Below are 18,464 nucleotides of genomic sequence, written 5' to 3' on the forward strand. Positions count from 1 at the left end.
GGAATGTTAATCTGTTAATGGATTGTATAGAGGTGCATCTAGTGATTTATTTTAATTTTTTTTAATTATACATATACATTTATGTTTTTTATATTTTATTTTATTTATATATTTTTATATTTTATATTTTATTGAGCTAGCTGTTTAATGCTGCTGGTTGTTTATTTGCTTGTGTGGGTGAATAGGTGTTTCCTATAAATGAATTCTGTGCAGTGGGATATAACTATTCAAACAGTGCCTGTGCTTCTGCCTTGAATTTGCATTACTATTATCATCTTCATAATTCCTGTTCATCTAGTTATATAAGCTGTTTAGTGCTAACAGTAGGGAAAATGAAAAAACTGTGCATTTAAGGCAGTTCTTTGTACCTCTTAACCTCAAGCATTTCCCTTTGTTTGCTCTTAGACCCACACTTGTGTTGTAAAGAGAATGCAGCACACTACCCCGTCAAGATGGTTCAAGATCTGGCAGAATGAGAAATCTTTTGATTTTTGTAACTTGGTATCAGACATAGCTTGGTGATTCTTCTTGACTCTAGCTCAAGAGTATCTAGATTTCCTCAACAATGAATGGTGGACCATTTATTGCACTCTGTGTTGTAGTAAAAAATATGGGAGACGGCCATAATTGTCCACAGGACACTAATACTGCATTATAATAAATTATTGTGTTATTAGATTCTATTCATTATTGCCCTGAATAAGTAATTCTTATGCACAGCACTTTACAGTCAGTCAGTCAGTCGTTTTACAACATGCTATATCCTAACACAGGGTCACAGGGGTCTGCTGGAGCCAATCCCAGCCAATACAGGGTGCAAAGCAGGAACAAACCCCAGGCAGGGCACCAGCCCACTACAGGGCACACACACACCCACACACCAAGCACACACTAGGGACAATTTAGGAACGCCAATGCACCCAACCTGCATGTCTTTGGACAGTGGGAGGAAACCCACACAGACATGGGAAGAACATGCAAACTCCACGCAGGGAGGACCCGGGAAGCGAACCCAGGTCTCCTCATTGCGCCACTGTGCTGCCCGCACTTTATAGTGAGAGTCTTTATTATACAGTGCACGTAAGAGCAACATGGCGGTTCAGTGATTAGGGCCACAGCCTTATTATTTCAGTTTATTGGGTTTGAATCCCATTACTGGTCTTTAAAGTCTTTGGAATTTGCATGTTTCCCCTCTGTTTGCCTTAGTTTATTGTTCAAAAATAGCATTCGCAGTACACTATGAAAATAAAACCTAGTATTCCAAAAAAATGAAAATAAAAAAAAAAAGACTATTTATGTCATTAAGTCTTACAGTGTCTTTTCCCAGAACATAATTTCTGTAAACGCAGGGACTCTGTGTGCTAAATGTACAATTCCAGGTACAGGCAGAAACAGTGAAGACACAGGGCAAGGAAAGAAGCTAAAAATTAGCACGGAGTGAAATGTTGTGTTTTAATGATTTAGGGAGAAATATCATTTTTTGAAAATATAAAAGAAGTGGCATTTCAGCTTAAATTGTTAAAAGTGATGATCTGTAAAGGTAATTCAGAACATAATTACTTTCATGCTATCATGTGCTTTGCTTCCAATGGACAAATACAGTAAACTCTGAATAATTAGAAGTGTAATAGCTTGCTTGCATGATTGTCACAGTTTTACTGTGCTGGAAGAAAACTATACAGAATGTTCCTATTAGATTAGCACTACCCAGCTGCACCTTTAAGGCACATTACCAGTTTGTTCATCTCTGTTCTGAAAAATAAACCACAGCACCTTCTCAATAAACTTGCTGGTTGTATCAACCATGTAGAAAGTGCAAATTCAGATGAGATATATGACCAAATCCAGGATAAGCCACGGTCAAAGACAAAGAAGAGGCCTGAAGGGAAACACTTCAGCAGGTTGTAATGATTTTCATAAAACCTAACCGAGGGACTGTGCGTGGCTTTCATTTTCTCTGCTCTTCCAGTAGGTGACAGTCACGTCATTAATGTCTCTTAGGAAAGAGAGGTGGGTGGACATGGCCAAGCCAAGCCAAAGCTAAGAGACAATCATGACAGAAGTCAATCCCTTACTTGATATAGCAGTTATTATTCCTAATAAATGAAACAGACAGTGTCAGCAAAGAGAGCAGCACTTCTGTGACCATTTCTTCCACTTGGTTTTTAAATTATATTTAGGAAACATTACTGTTTCTGAAATTTTGTAAGAGCAGGAAATCAATTATTACATAATTTACTTAATGAGTTTTCAAATAATTCTGCATTTGCATTTTGCCCCAGGTTATTTCAGTCTGGCACCACATAACTTGTATTTGTTGGACATGGAGACAGAATTTATTGTGTATCCATTTTGTTAATCTATATATTTTTTTAAAATGAATTAACACGCTTTTGGTTACCATGTTTGCATGATATGCTTTCCAAAGCTAATTTGTTCACAATCATTTAAAGTTAAACAAAAGGTATATGATATTTACTGTACAAACCAAGCCTCTTATGCTATGTGATATATTTTAACCCATCATTATTGTTCATGAGTGCAAGTATTCTCTCTCTGTTAGCCCATCTAAATGTAAGTTTATCTTCTACTACAGTATTAAATAAACATATTATAAACATTCAACCACATGTTTGGAATCAGAAAGTTGAGATTTAACCACTCTATCCAATCGGTCTATAAATATATATTATATTCAAATATGGCAGGTGCTGAACGTGGTCTGATAATGTACATGAATGGTGAAATGAAGAATTCCAGTTGCAAAGGATTTTTTTTTTTTAGAAAAATCTGAACAGATTGTTTTCTTCTGGGACAGAAAGGAAGTGATTAGCACTGGAATCAGTGATGAAATGCCTGCTGCGTGGCGTCTGCATATTCTCTGCCAGTGTTTGTGTGTTTTCTCTGGGGTCTTCCGTCACCTTGTACAGTCCAGAGCTGTTCTGCTCCTGTGATACTCCATGCTAAACTGCATCCGTGCTTCTTTGTGCCTTTCATTGAATGGGTGTCATACTGAGAGTGTAGTCGTGCTTTGTCTATATTTGTGTTATTCTAGCTGACATCTTTAGTTCCAAATTATAGATTCATTTTTGGGAAAAATTGATGAAACGATAAGTAAGTAATGAATATGAATTATTGCATGATTTCTCGTGATGTTTTTAAATTCATTTTACTAAACAAAATCATTTAACGTTACTGTTGTACTGCAACTCATTCCTTGTAAAATAAAAAGCAAATTAATTCATAAATACTCAAAACAATCACGTACATTTTATTATGGACATAATGATTGCTTACAGTACATTAACTTTTCACTTTTAGCAATGTTAGGATTGTTTACTGGATGAGAACAAGTTGCAAGGGAAGAAAAAAGATGATAGACACAGCAGCAGCAATGAAACCTTTAACATTAACCATATGCCATATTAGAACTGAATTGGAAATTAGTTCAAAATCTTATGGGGTAGGAGTGTAAATGCTTTGCTGGTAATTATATGTATGAAGCACTGGAATGTATGCCATATATTAAGATGAACAGAAGTGACAGACATTCTTGCGAAAACCTGCTTAAAAATGCCCCACTTTCACATAATGAACTTCGTGCTCTCAGCCCTTTAACAGACTGGTGAAGGGCAAAGCTTGCTCTGTACACTTTTTTTCTTTCTTTTTTTTGTGCTTAGTCACATTGATATTCTAACTGTTCATGCAAGAATCAAGGGTATTTTAACATCTCTGACATTATATAAATGAAAGATGGACCTGGTTTTGCATATCAAGCTTTTCTAGGCAAGGAAAGGGGGGAAAAAAAGCTTCTTGCAAATCACTGACCTTTACTTGTTGGCCTATCACATAAAAATACTGGTAGCACAAATTCAAAAATCAGAACACTGGCTAAGTTGGGTGTGATGTAAATGATCCTGCGGATCATCTATAGTCTCCATATGTATAAAAGCACATGTTTTATAACATCACTAGCAAATCATGCTTGTGGAAATTTCGCATGAATAAAAGCGTTAATGAAATGATGATGAGGGAGAGAAGAATATCACACATTACAGTAAGAAAGCAGATTATTTTAATAAGTAGTGACTTGTGAGAGGACTCAATATTAGAATAGTCACACGATTAGTATGACATCTTATTATGGTCACTTACAACAGCATGAATATTTATAATACAAAGTGTTACATGAACAGGTTAACACAACATATTGGATAAAAAGGGAAATGCAGGGAACGTGTAAGTCAGTGCGTGTGAAGCGTGGCTGTCAGGTAACGTAGTGTACCGACATCTGTAATAATTGTCAGAAAATGCAATTTGTTGCATAAATGTTATTATCAGTGAAAATATTCCCCTGTGTGTAACCCACAAGTACCTGTACGTTTTACCCAGGTTTCGATGTAACTCTAGAAAATGTAGTGTACAACTGGCCATGGGTAAAAACAGGGCCTCGCAAATAAACTCCAATGTTATTAAACATTTCCTGTTGTGACTAGGTGATTGTCATACAATATGCTAAACGAACAGGGAATTGCCTATGCCATAATATAAAGGGAATATCTTCTATTGAGTTGTCAGTGTTATGGAATCCCTGCAATTTTTCCGTCGTAATGTTTCTTGTTGTCTGGCAGTTTTCCGCTGCTCTTCAGAATGCTTTGTGTGTGTAATTCGTTTTTCGTTCACTGTCTTGGTGCAAGTCCTGCTACCGCTGATCTTTGGATAATGTCGCTCTGTGGTTTGTCATACGTTGTCTTTGTTGTTCTAAGGTGTCTTGCCTGTTCTGGTTGGTCTGACGTGATGTAGACATTTCTGCTTCTTTGTGTTGGTGTGAGTACTCGTATGTAGGCCAGCGAGACCTTTTCTGTTGGTTGCAGCTAGGCTGTATGTGCCCTTTCATTCTATCAGGAGGATTACGTTGAAGTGAAGGAAGAACGAAAGGGTAGTATCATAATGCAGTTACGGTGAGTAACAAAGTATGCACCAAATAAACAGTTAAATACCACAGTTAATAATTGGTCATATTGAAGAACTGAAGACTTAAAGATAAGCCTATGACCAAAACTCTGCCAGAAGCATGGATTCCTCGCTATTGTTGTGAAGGGATATAGTAGTTGTGGCAACCGTTGAAATAATATAAGGATTTACTAGTTTACAGTCCTGTTTCAAAACTAGCATTAAAATTATGCTGCTTTAGAAGAAAAAAAAAAACATTTTTAAACTTCACCAAGGAGAGTAGCTCCATTTTTCTTAATAAATTATAGGCTAATATGCTAATAAAATTATGGCAGCACAGCTGTTAGCACTAATACTTCATAGATCCAGGGCTCTGAGTTTGAATTCTACTTCTTCTGGCTACTGCTTCTGCATGTGCAGTCCGCCGGTTTCTCCCATGTCTGTTTGGGTTATTCTCCCCAGAAACTCAAATTGTCTTCTCAGAAGGATATGTATGACCTCTTGTGGATATGTGTGATTAAACTGGTGGCCCACCCAAGGCCATGTTCATGTCGTGCCCCTTTTCTGCCAAGTTAGGCTCTGGTCCTTCTGCCACCCTATATTAGTTTAAGTTGATTTGAGAAGATTATTTTACTAAAATCATTACAATGCATCTTGTTATTGACAGGTACATTATTATATAATGCTAAAAGAAGAAAATAAACTTCAGAATAATGTATTTGTATTTACAATTATACAGTACAATATTTGACTGGTAAATATGAAGAAATGTTTATTCAAATAATTTTAAAAAATGAACAATAGCATGCTTAAGAAATTACCCAGCAGCAACTTGGAACACAGCAAGTTTAACTTTTTGCTGTTATAGAACCGCCCTACAAGAAAAACGCTACTATAGATGGATGGATGAATTGATGGTGGGTGTTGTTTTTCTCAGTGGAAATGTCTACTTGAAATGAAATGTATGACTTAAAGGTTCATTTAATTAAATCACAAATATTGGAGAAATGACATTTCATGGCATCAACAATTGTTGATTTTCTTTCATTGAGGACACACACCCATGTCTCCCATTTGACTTATGTCCATTTTCAACATTTCCAAATACACATTTTTAATATCCTGTATCTCCCTTGTTAAGCAGTCCTGCAAAAAGTGAATAAGAGAAGACTTCAAAAGTTAATACAACTGTTGTAAGCAACTGGTTACAGTTGCTGATTTAAATTTTGGTCGAAGAATTTCAGCAGTTGGAAATGCTGATATTGATACACTACGCATACTTGGAGGATCCTTTATTCTGCTTTTGTTTAAAAAGTTTTAGATATCTTTACATTTAAACCAAAATACAAGGAACATATAAATTAGTACAACAAAATACAAATTACACTTACACAATTCGTTCATTTTTGAGGGAAGGAATTCTATTTGTAACATGATTCTTTTTTTATCCTCATTTTTTTGCATAAAGTTAAACAATAATAGCAGAGATAAAACACATTTAGAAGAATCTGAATTATCTGACAAACTATAGGATTCAGCCTGTTTCAGAGGTATCTATGAAAAATACCACAGGTTATAGGTTAATAGAGGAGACTGCTTATTGAAATAGCTCGAAAGCTGGTCATCTCATCTACTCACAAAGGGACACTGTGTTTACAGGGAATGGATCAGCACAAAAACACAACAAAATGAGTTTTTGAGGAAGAAATCATATTCTTCTTCTTTCGGCTGCTCCCGTTATGGGTTGCCACAGTGGATCAGCTTGTTCCATATCGTCCTGTCCTCTGCATCTTGCTCTGTCATACCCATTACCTGCATGTCCCCTCTCATCACATCCATAAACCTTCTCTTAGGCCTTCCTCTTTTCCTCTTACCTCCAACCTTAACATCCTTTTCCCAATATACCCAGCATCTCTCCTCTGCACATGTCCAAACCAGCGCAATCTCACCTCTCTGACTTTGCTTCCCAACCATCTAACTTGAGCTGACCCTCTAATGTACTCATTTCTAATCCTGTCCATCCTCATCACATCCAATGCAAATATTAGCATCTTTAATTCTGCCACCTCCAGCTCTGTCTCCTGCTTTCTTGTCAGTGCCACCGTCTCCAACCCATATAACATAACTGGTCTCACTACCATCCTATAGACCTTCCCTTTCACTCTTGCTGATACCCGTCCATCACAAATTACTCCTGACACTCTTCTCCACCATTCCACCCTGCCTGCACTCTCTTTTTCACCTCTCTTCCACAATCCCCATTACTCTGTACTGTTGATCCCAAGTATTTAAACTCATCCTCCTTCGCCAACTCTACTCCCTGCATCCTCACAAATCCTTTGACATCCCATTCATTTACACACATGTATTCTGTCTTGTTCCTACTGACCTTCATTCCTCTCCTACTCCTCATCTCCACCTCTCCAGGGTCTCCTCAACCTGCTCCCTACTCTTGCTACAGATCACAGTATCATCAGCAAACATCATAGTCCATGGGGACTCCTGTCTAATCTCATCTGTAAACCTGTCCAGCTTTTCAGGAAGAAAAACAAACTTTAATAATAACAATTTCAATACTGTTTTACCGGAGAAGTGGTCTTGTGTTATTACTGCCACTGAAATATTAAATTGAAAAATTTACTTTATATTATGCAGTGTAACAATGGACACAGTACACATTGCAAATTCTTCTTTCAGTGTATTCAGTGTATTATGTTAGGCTATAAAGTATCAACCATGCAGTCGAGTCATTTCATTTATCCATCCATTTCTGAACCTGGACAATCCTACTGTTGGCCTTGACCAAATTAGAGCAACTTCTTGCAGAATGTCTCTTGCTGGATCTGTGGCTCACCTGTTACACAATGAAATCATCTCAACCTATACAAACACACTTCCACCCATACCAGAATAATTCAGCATTTTCAATAAATCTCAGAATATTTTTTGGACAGGGACACAGTCTGGTCATAAAATCTTAACAAAGAAACCAGGCTGTAATCATCATATACATTGAGCTATCTGCATAGACTTCAGCATTGTTTTAAATAACACCACTGAATAAAAACTACATTCCTCTTCCAGACTCACTAATTAAGATGCCTCAAGGCTGTTTGAACATAACTTATAATTTGCTACAGAAATTAACAGCACAAGGTTCCATGGAAAGAAATTTAGGTAAAAAGAAGAATTTGAAAAATCTTCATTGTTTACGGGATTCTTAGTGAAAATTTTATTTAGATGTACGCATTGGACTTGGTCTGCTACGTTGCAGCATTAACAGAATCTAATACGTTGTAATGGCTGCTGTATCCATGAGTAAATCATTAAAATCAATCATATTTTAAGGGAAATATGCTTAGAAAACTAGACGCCAAATGGTGTAGGTGTTGTAATAGGCATTATCTCCAAGAGACTAACATACTGATCATGTGGAGCATTGTACAACAAAGTTGCTATGCCAACCCCCAACTTTATGTGAATGTAATAAACTGATTGATTTTACAAATACACCTGCAATGTAATTTGGACAATATGCCATAAACTTCTCAGACTTGCCTAATCCGATTTGATAATTAGTATGGAGGCCAACCAGGCAGCCCTGAGCACAAGGCAAGAGGCAACCCTGAACACGGAGCCAGTCTATTACAGTGTCCACCCATGAACACAGCATAATACAGCAAAATACAGCAATTTAGAATTGTCAGTTAACCTAATACAACATCGTCTGATTGGGGGGAAAAAACAGGAGTACTTTAAGAAAAACTCACACAGCAACAAATGTGGAAATTATACAAAAACAATGACAGGGAACATTATTTAAACCTAAGATGCTGGATATGTGAGGCAGCAGCAATCACCACTTTGTCACATTTGTAATTTTCTTCCTTCTTTCATTAAAGGTGTCAGCTTTGGTGTATATCACAAACTAAAAATGAGGGAAAAACACAATAAGAAAATGATTGTTTTCCATTTCAATCAGTATCCTTGAATCCAATAGCAATAAAATTAAATACATATCACATGCATTTGTTATTTGATTCCATGAAATTAAATTAATTAGTTACATATATACCACTTTAGGTTTCTTTAAGTCTCCCTAATCAGCCTAGCACAGGAAATACCTGGAAAGGATATTAAAAGTTTAAAGGGGTCTTTGAAATTTTATAATATAACCAGTAACGGCGCACTGCATGATAACATGCAGTGAATACACTTGACTTGACCATTCCTAGTTTTCATCCTCTATCTCTACATGTTTATCATTCGTTTGCTCAGAGGTTGATGCACTTGCTGCTTCCTGAGCAGCTCTTCTTTCCTCCACCCTAGCAGCCCGCTTCTTCTCTTCTTTCAGTATCTTTTTGTGTTAAAACTGATTAAGTCAGTGTTTGAGTTGCAATTACTTAGTACGTTTTCCTTAATGTTTCACATAAGCTGGCACTTAAGTGTTCAATCTGCCTCAAGAATGATTCAAGATATGAAGTGGTAGGGGAAGTGATGGCGAAGGTGATAGGGGATGAGAACGGCACCCAAACGCATGTGCCACACGGCTGCCATGCTGGCCGCTGCTGAGAGTTGATTCTACAATAAAATAAAATAAAAATAAAAAGATGAATAACCTTGGAGGTCAATCATCACCCTGAAAGCAGACAGTAGATGTCATGTAGTATATGTGTACCAAATTTCAGGTCAATAGGTCAAATGGTTTGTGAGCTACAGGTGATTTAAAATCCTGGACAGACAAATGGACAGCCACAGTAGCGTATTATATAAGAAGATGACAAAACAAACAATGTAGGTCTTCTCATTACATCTATTTGTAACATGCCTTGAAGCGCTTACTGTATACATATTAGTTAAAAAAACTTAGTTTTTAAAAGATGAATGAAGTTTTGAGTTCTTGGAAAAATTGACAGCAATGAAAAGGTGATGCACATTCCCCAAGCTACAGTAGTTGTTGGTATAACTGTGAACTGTACTTCGGCTCAATATCAAGCACTATTTGCTGTAGTACTGCCTTGTTCAATTGGGACTTACAGCATAAGTTAACTGAATGCCATGCTACTTACAGACACAACACATTTTGGTCATTCTGTGAGAAAGGAAATTAGTATTACTTATTTAAATGATCATGCATTGTTCAGTCACCTTATCTTATTTAGTGAGGCGAAACCCTTGACAAACAGTATTTTTGAATTTTCAGTCACTCTTCTGTCACAGGGCCCTTTCTTCCTACCAATATAAGCAAACCTATGCAGATGCCAATCTGAAAAACAGTAACAGATGAACCTGATGTACAGAAGGATGTTACCTCTAGGAGATTTGGTTCCAGCATGTTCCAGTAATTCAGATGCCAACTATCTCCATGTTTAAAAGTGTGCAAGTGTGTGTTAGAAGGGATTTTTTATTCATTTTTGCAGCTGGTGAAAAATTGAAGAAACAAATGCTTCTCCACAGTAGAGGATGTTTAAAGTTGTACCAACCTGTTAAAGCTGTCCTCCAGATATGGAAAAGAACATTTATTGCAGTCAGTGACTATTGTGTCAGAAGCATAATTATACAGTCCTGGACCAATAATTACATGCATAATAAAGTATTCTATCTATCTATCTATCTATCTATCTATCTATCTATCTATCTATCTATCTATCTATCTATCTATCTATCTATCTATCTAAATTCATTAGGAGAGACCTTTCATACATGGCAATCCTACATCAAAATAATAGATTTATTTCTTGAACTTCTCAACTCAGAGTGGTTTGTCCACTTGTTGTGATTCCTCAGAGGTCATATTTTTCTTTTTGCTGGTTGCCTTCAATGAACCACAATTCTTCTAAAGTTCTATGGAATCTTGGGTGATATACACCAAAGCAGGCAAGGAAGACACTGCTCCTGGACCTGGGCTGACTGTGAGATAGAGGAATAAGTGAGTGTGTTTAGGGGAATAAAGGCAAGAGTTCATCAGACCGTATGGAATTCCAAGATGATCAGATTTCTCATTACTATTTTGTTTATTAATTTTTACTATTTGGATCTACCACACTTAAGTAGCCTTCAATGTTTCCCTGTGTAGGAGCATGCATTCATTGAAAATGGTATGATTCTACAGTAGTAATTCAAAACAAGACCTGCATGGTTCTCAGGTGTATTTCTGTATCTGTGATACACATTGTACACCCTAGACTACACATTTACATTTACTTATTTGGTTGACACCTTTATTCAATACGACTTACAACATTTGAGATACAATTGGTTATATTATTTTGTTTTTTTCTAGTTGGAGCACAGGCAAGTAAAATGACTTGTTCATGGCCACATAGCGTCAGCAGCGAGATTTGAACCTACGGCCTTGGAGTTTGAAGTCCAAAGACTTAACCAATATCCGACATCTACGCTAGTGACTTCCCATCTGTGCTACTGACCTAATCCCAATGTTCTAATCCCACATCACTTATTGTGCCACTGTTGCTGCACATTAATAATATCTTCCATCAACATACAAACCACTATCTGTTGTAGATTTATTGGTTTGTCAAATTGGGTCACCCTGTAGGAGTTTATACTTATTTCTGCATGTACAAAGTCTGCACATATGTGAAGAAAAAAGTGTCCTTGAGTCTTATGCAACCTCAAGTTATAAGGCATATACACAGTAATACATCTGAGTCTCTGAAGGTTGGTGACCTAATAAAACATAAATGTGCATTACTTACTAAGAACAACTTCTTTCAAAATGCAGTACATTATTTTGTTTAAAGCAACAGGAGTTTTGTATCAACACATTTGATACCATCAAATTATTAATATAAACAAAGTTTGATTGGTATTTCTAGAGCACCAATATTCTGAAACAGCTATTTATAACACATCTTTTATTTTTAGCACTGCAGCTGCAAAAAAAAAAAAAAAAGAAAAGAAAAAAGCGGAGGTTACAGCAATTTATAACAAGTAATGCTCTATGAAGCTAAGTATGTACAGCTAGAATCTAATGCCTAGTTTTTAGTGACACTGATTAATCACTTTATCTAGATCCCTCATAATTTATTTGTCACAAAAAAAACTCTTTATATAGAGTCACAGCCTTCATACACATAGTTGCTTAGCCTGGTTATCCCTATTACTTTAATTGTACAATAACAGTAGTGAATCATATAATGATACTAATTTATTAATAAAGCAAGTTTTAAAAATAAACCTAAAATTGATAACATTCATAATATTTTCAGAAATAATTTTGTTACTCCTTGTTCCAAAAAACACGCTAGGCAGTTTTCTAATAAACGAAAGTATTATTTCATGTGTAATTAAATTTCCGTATTATTGCTATCAGGAAGATCTCAAAGAACACTCCCACTCACTCACATAGAGCAAATCTCCCATGATACCTAATCTACTGCAAAGCATACATTGTAGCAGCTTTTGTGCATTTTGTAATAAAGCAGACCATGAAATTTAATAAACTACCATTTATCATAGATACAGTGAAATTCAGTACCATGGACAGCATAGGACAGTGCTGCTACAGTACTTTCAACTGCAGACTTCGTATTGTTTCAACAAATTGGAACACTTTTCTGTTTAGATTGTTGCATATTGCAGTATTACACATATATTTTTGTAAAACATTACATATCTTACACATCTATATTGCTGCTACTTCTTTGTCCTATCTTTGCACAATGTCTTGTCTTGTGTTTTAATTTTTTAATTTTTACATTTTAAATTTTAATTCTATTTTTAATTTATTTATTGCACATCATGTTGTTACACTGTTGTTGTTACATTGTGGACACTGAGTTTCGCAATTTCGTCTATCTGTATACTTGTATATGGTTGAGATGACAATAAAGTTCACTTTGACTTTGACTTGTAATGTGCCTTCCTAAATTATTAAAGACAAAAGGTGTTAATTAATATAACTGCTTTTAAAATTGATGCATTTCTATTGAATAACTGGTATTACTTTGAGTACATTTTCCTTACTTCTTGTGTAACAATGATTCTCTTTCAGTTGTGATCTGTAGTATGTGCTATTGTTTCAATAACAAAATAAAAAGAGACTTGAAAATGACATAGAACTCCATTCAACTGTCAAGCCATGTGCTTTTAAATTTTAAGGATACTCCTCTCATTTTTTGCAAAGTCATTTCATAGGACAAGATTAAAGGTTTTAGAGATTCCTAAAAAGTGATAGGTGTATCATAGAAGAAAAAATTACCCTTGCAGATGATTCCTCTTGATGCTCTTCTACTGGGATGATTAGCTTGTCAAGCAGGAAAAAGGACAGACCATCCATTGTTCAAGAGTAATGATAAATCAGCACACACAAATGTTGCTAATTGCTAAATAAACATTATTGGATACTTTTTTGGAAGCTTACATTTGAAAATGTAGTTCTTCATAAACAATTAGAAACTGAGCATAATGTTACATGAATAACAACATGGGCCTCAAAATATTCAGCATACCTAGAAGAGTTTTTCCACATGATGATAGACTCACAAGATAACGGTCCAGTGTTACTACAACACTGCTCAGTAAACATACAAATGGACCCAGTCTAACAGAAGATGGAATTCTTACAATATTTCATTTCAACGCAGGGTAGTGCTAAAGTAACTCAATATAATGTTGGTATTCAAAAATATGGTGATTACATATATAACAACTTACACAAACTGAGAGCAAATTAAACCTACAAAGACTAGGACCACATGTTCATTAACCACTTTTTCTTGAGTACTACACAGGCCGCCAGACACTCAGTAAATGAAGTGAATTTGCTCATCCTCATGAACCAGCCATTTCAGTACCTACTCTCACAAATAAATTACAACTGCAAATACAAGTATATTAAAACTGCTTTATTTTTAAAATACCTCATATTTATATTATAAAAATTGGTTGTCTGCAAAATATGTAATATTGATCTACATTTCACTTATGTAACAAATGATAAAAATGCATCACAAATTAAATAATACTATAACAACTTAAAGAAAATCCAAATCTGGCTATGGAGTAAATGTTGCATATTTAAATGACTAAGATCTGAACGTAGACAATAAGGAATTAAGGAAAAATATATACATAATTCAGAACTTTATTTTTAGGTACAACAGCTTATCAGTATTCGCGAGGAAATGGATGGCTGTAACTTACATGGATGACGTATGTAAAAATGTGTGCATCGTACTGTGACTCTTCCAAATATAAACTACTATAAGCACAAAATCACGCATTTAGAATTAAGTTGCTCAGACCTGTGCGAGAACATGCACATGCCCGTTATCGAGAACAGCATTCGGGCCACATACGCGTACACTTTAAACGTGTGAAGCAGTATTCCTGGCAGCATCTCCCCCCTTGAATGCCGCCGACTGCTCTACTCCTGTCCCGGAGAGTGGACGCTTAGACACGAGGGCTGCGGGGGCGCGCGCAGCACACGAGTCGCTCTGAAGATTCCAGTCTCCCCTCTAGCGGCTGAGCTGAAGGCTATGTATGATATGCTGCTTCCCACCTGCTGGCAAACGGTGAAGGTACCATCTATGGAAAGACAACTAGCCATTTTTTATAATTGTTTTACTTTTGGCACGTTGTTCATATTTCTGCTTTCATCTTTTTATTTACGGTACGTTTAAATGGGCAATCTTGAGGTTGATAGGTGCAATAAGCCACATTTTCTTAAGCAAAGGCGCTCAGAAAGAAAGAGAAAAATCCGAATACATCACCATTATTTTTTTTTTTCATGTCCTTCTTGGGTTTCTCCTGCACTTGCTGGCAAATGTTTTTGTTTTGTTTTTTCATGCATTAGTGAACAAGTTGGGAAGCAAGGGATTTCCCTTTAAGAAATAGAAATCAATAAAGAGAATACGCGATGCATATCATTCAGCGTGCTGAATAATAACGTGCATTGATCTATTCGAGCAAAGAAATCAAGTCAGATAGAAGACACTTAATCCAGATAGAGTAAATGCGAATTCATTCACTTACTCTGATAAGTACTTCTAGAGCTTAGAAAGAGAGAAACAGCGAAGGCGATACCGAATTTTTGGTTAATACTGAAATGATGAAAATGACACAAATATTCCAGCATTGCAGCATCCGGGATACAAATCTCTTTTGCTAAAGTACATAGAGTCCTTGGTGAAGGCAGCTAGTCGACACAATCTGCGAAGTTTTCTTTTGTTAATTAATTCATCTTATATTGTCTTTAGTCTTAAAAACAGCTAAGAGCATAAGTAACGTCGAGCACGGCATTTACTGTTGTCTACATTATACACACGCGCACACTCACACTCTATCTATCTATCTATCTATACACTCACACATATATACATACATACATACATACGTATACTGGTGGTATATATATATATATATATATATATATATATATATATATATATATATATATATATATATATATATAAATATACACACACAAATGGTTGTATTATAAACTGAACAACACTGAGCTGCTGACACATACATGCATACAACATTATTTGTTTCTTTCACTTTATGAGTACAGCTGTTCGGAAAAGGCATTTTAACTGGAAGAATTATAATTATTGCACATTGATCTATGTGACGAATTCAACCTAAAATATTGAACATTATTGGAATAAGATGGATACATTTTGTCTGTTAGTAATGACCAACTATTACACTGCGTTTCTAAACACGAAAAATAAAGCACTTCTGGAGGGCGAAGTAGAATTTTACGTGGTAAGTAGCCCACCTGTAGGCCTATTGCGAAGGGCATATTGTGCCATTTGTTGCCTTCTTACGGTAGCCTTCCTGAACTGTGACAATATAAATGCGTACGATTTGGCCAGCTATGCAGGGACACGAGAGTGAACATTTAAACAAAGCGAGTGCAAACGAATTTTTACAGTTTGATGCTTGTTCGACTGTGTAAACGGGCGATCATTTCAGTGAGCTATGCAAACTATATTAACACCTCTGAAATGTAATGACCACTGAAAGGCATTGTTCTGCACTGCACGATGAAGATGTTAAAATTGCATTTTTTTCGCGTGTTCTTAAATGTTTATCCATACAGAAAGCGTTCTTACGCATCTTCTGAAAAAAGGTTATCTAACCGTTAAACAAGACCCTTAAATCACTAAAGATGGCAAATGTTGTGACTGAAGCCGTTTTAAAGTTACTGCCAGGAATACAAATCAACCCCACCTCCCCACCCCCTAAAGTATCCTGTCATGTAAAGGCAGCTGGCATGAGATGAAAAAAAAATTGATAGAATTTCTCAGCATATTGCAGATAATACTGTTTTCAATACTAGTGGCGAGATTTGCTCACTGAATTCTTGATATTAAGTAGTTTGCAGTGATTCAGCTGTGCCTTTTTGAGCGGGGGCTAAAACCTTTTCATTTATTCACCGGTAGTCACGCACACACAGCCTTTCCATTAGCGACGACAACTTCCCACAGGACACAAAAGTGATTTATCATTTTATGCAAGTATTTATTTTTTGCTAGCACAAGATTAATAAGGGAGTTTCCCCGAATGCATGAAGAAAGAAAGAAAGAAAGAAAGAAAGAAAGAAAGAAAGAAAGAAAGAAAGAAAGAAAGAAAGAAAGAGAAAAGTGATAGCGGCAAAGTAACCAACGATACATTTTCTTCTCCTTTTATTTATATTGCAATATGCTGTTCTCCGTGTAGTATAAAAGCCATTAATAATTTTTGACTTACATCGAAGTGATGTTCTTGAACAGGTCAGGGATATTGGTGCTGTTGTTGCCATTGTTTCCCGTGTCTTGAACCTCAAGCAGAGGGAAGAATTTCCCGTTGTCCGACTTATTGCAATGTATCTCAGTAAGGGAACAGCTGCAGGTTGGCGGACAGTCCAGCATTGAGCTCAGATAGTCCTGGAAAAGGCTGAGTAGAAACAAAATCCTCCACCAGAAAATTCGGGGTGGACAGAACGATAGATCCATGTTGAATGATCCGGCAGGGTTGGTGGCACAGTGGGTATGTGTGTGCGCGCGCGGGTGCGTATGTGTGTGTGTGTGTGTGTGTGTGTGTGTGTATGTATGTATGTATGTATGCGTGTGATGATGTGTGTATGTGCGTGCTCCCGATTTTTTATGTGTAGCGTGTATGTTATGAGTGTCGAGATCCCCGATTCCCGACAATCCAGAAAAAAAAGGAAGAATTGAAAAAATAGAACAAAAATACTCCGTTAGAGACGACGGGGCTGAAAAATCAGTACACCCGATGTGTCTGCTTCTCTAGCCTGCATGGCATACATGTCTCTTCTGCTGCCCTTAGCTGCTGAATTCCAGGTTGTTCGCACACAGCTCTGAGACTTACAAGTATAGCATTAAAAAGGGGAAAAAAAAAGAAGTCCGATGCTCCGGGCATCAAGTCCCACCTACTGGGCAGAATTAAAACTGACACACCTGCAAAACGGAGAAGATATCAAATCAGATATTAGACGTCAGAAAGCATTCAACAGTATCCGACGTGATGAAGAAAGGGAGAAAACGGAAGAATAAATATAAAGAGGGATGTCGACTCCTCTTCGCTGTCGCTATACCCGCTCCACGGAATATCCGATATATTCTCTCCTTTCCGCTTTGAAAGCGCAGCAAGCCAGCAAGTAATTGGCGATCTCCGCGAGCCGCTCCGTTTCCGTTAGAATGCGTCTGCAAGTGACACGATTTACGAGAAAAGTTTCCGAAAATTGGAAAAGCAGCGTCGACAAATCGAGTGAACAGGTGTATCCGATAATTCACTTCAATTTTTAGTTTGAGGTTTGAATACGTTTAACGTGTGCCCTAAACCCAGCGCGTGTTATAAAACGGACTTTAGAATCGAGAATGCAGACGCTCCGAAGAGTCAGTTCACATGACTGCAAGAATAAAGGCATGAATCATATTTCTCTATACAGTAAAGCACGTAGAAAGATCGTGGCTGACGTAATAACTTTATTAGTATCCGACTGGGTTTTAGCGTATGCTTTGATTGTTATGAAAATACGGATGCACTAATGCAGGGTTTTCAGTCAAGCACATTGTGATAATGGCATGCAAGGGGAGAAAGATAACGAGTGAACCACCATTTCCCAATGTCTCATCCGTAGGCTATGACATTAGAAAGTGCAGAGTGGCCTAATCACCCCAAATGGCCACGTCACTCTTATTCCTCTCAGCCGACGATAAGATTCTGATTTCGGTAATGGCTGTAAGCTTGTGAAGACCAAACCTGGTAAATCAGTTATATCTGAAATACGGTAGAGCCAATTATTAGGAAACAATGTGTAAATTGTAACATTCAGCTAGCCTTTGTAATCGTTCTAAAGTTCCCTACACCAGTGAGTGAGTGCAGTTCAGTATTTTCAGCCCTACAGTAAAATACCATTTGAGAAAAGTCATATAAATAACATTACATTTTCAAACATGCAAATAAGAGTTGAGGAGCCTAATATAAATGACATTTTACATTTGTACTTGTTGCTGGATAATTCATCCATCCTC

The 18,464-nt window shown here is 36.7% G+C and overlaps 1 protein-coding gene across 1 annotated transcript in view; it reads right to left on the minus strand.

Annotated features, from left to right (window-relative positions):
* ntrk3a (neurotrophic tyrosine kinase, receptor, type 3a) overlaps positions 1 to 17,854 on the minus strand; it is a 948,732-nt gene extending 930,878 nt beyond the window's left edge. The window contains exon 1 of the mRNA XM_028822657.2: positions 16,678 to 17,854. Within this exon, the coding sequence (XP_028678490.2) occupies positions 16,678 to 16,922 (245 nt within the window). The 5' untranslated portion in view covers positions 16,923 to 17,854. The remainder of the gene's footprint in view (positions 1 to 16,677) is intronic.
* Between the last annotated feature and the right edge of the window lie 610 nt (positions 17,855 to 18,464).

The sequence above is a fragment of the Erpetoichthys calabaricus genome, chromosome 17, assembly GCF_900747795.2.
Source record: "Erpetoichthys calabaricus chromosome 17, fErpCal1.3, whole genome shotgun sequence".
In the NCBI taxonomy this organism is placed as follows: Eukaryota; Metazoa; Chordata; class Cladistia; order Polypteriformes; family Polypteridae; genus Erpetoichthys; species Erpetoichthys calabaricus.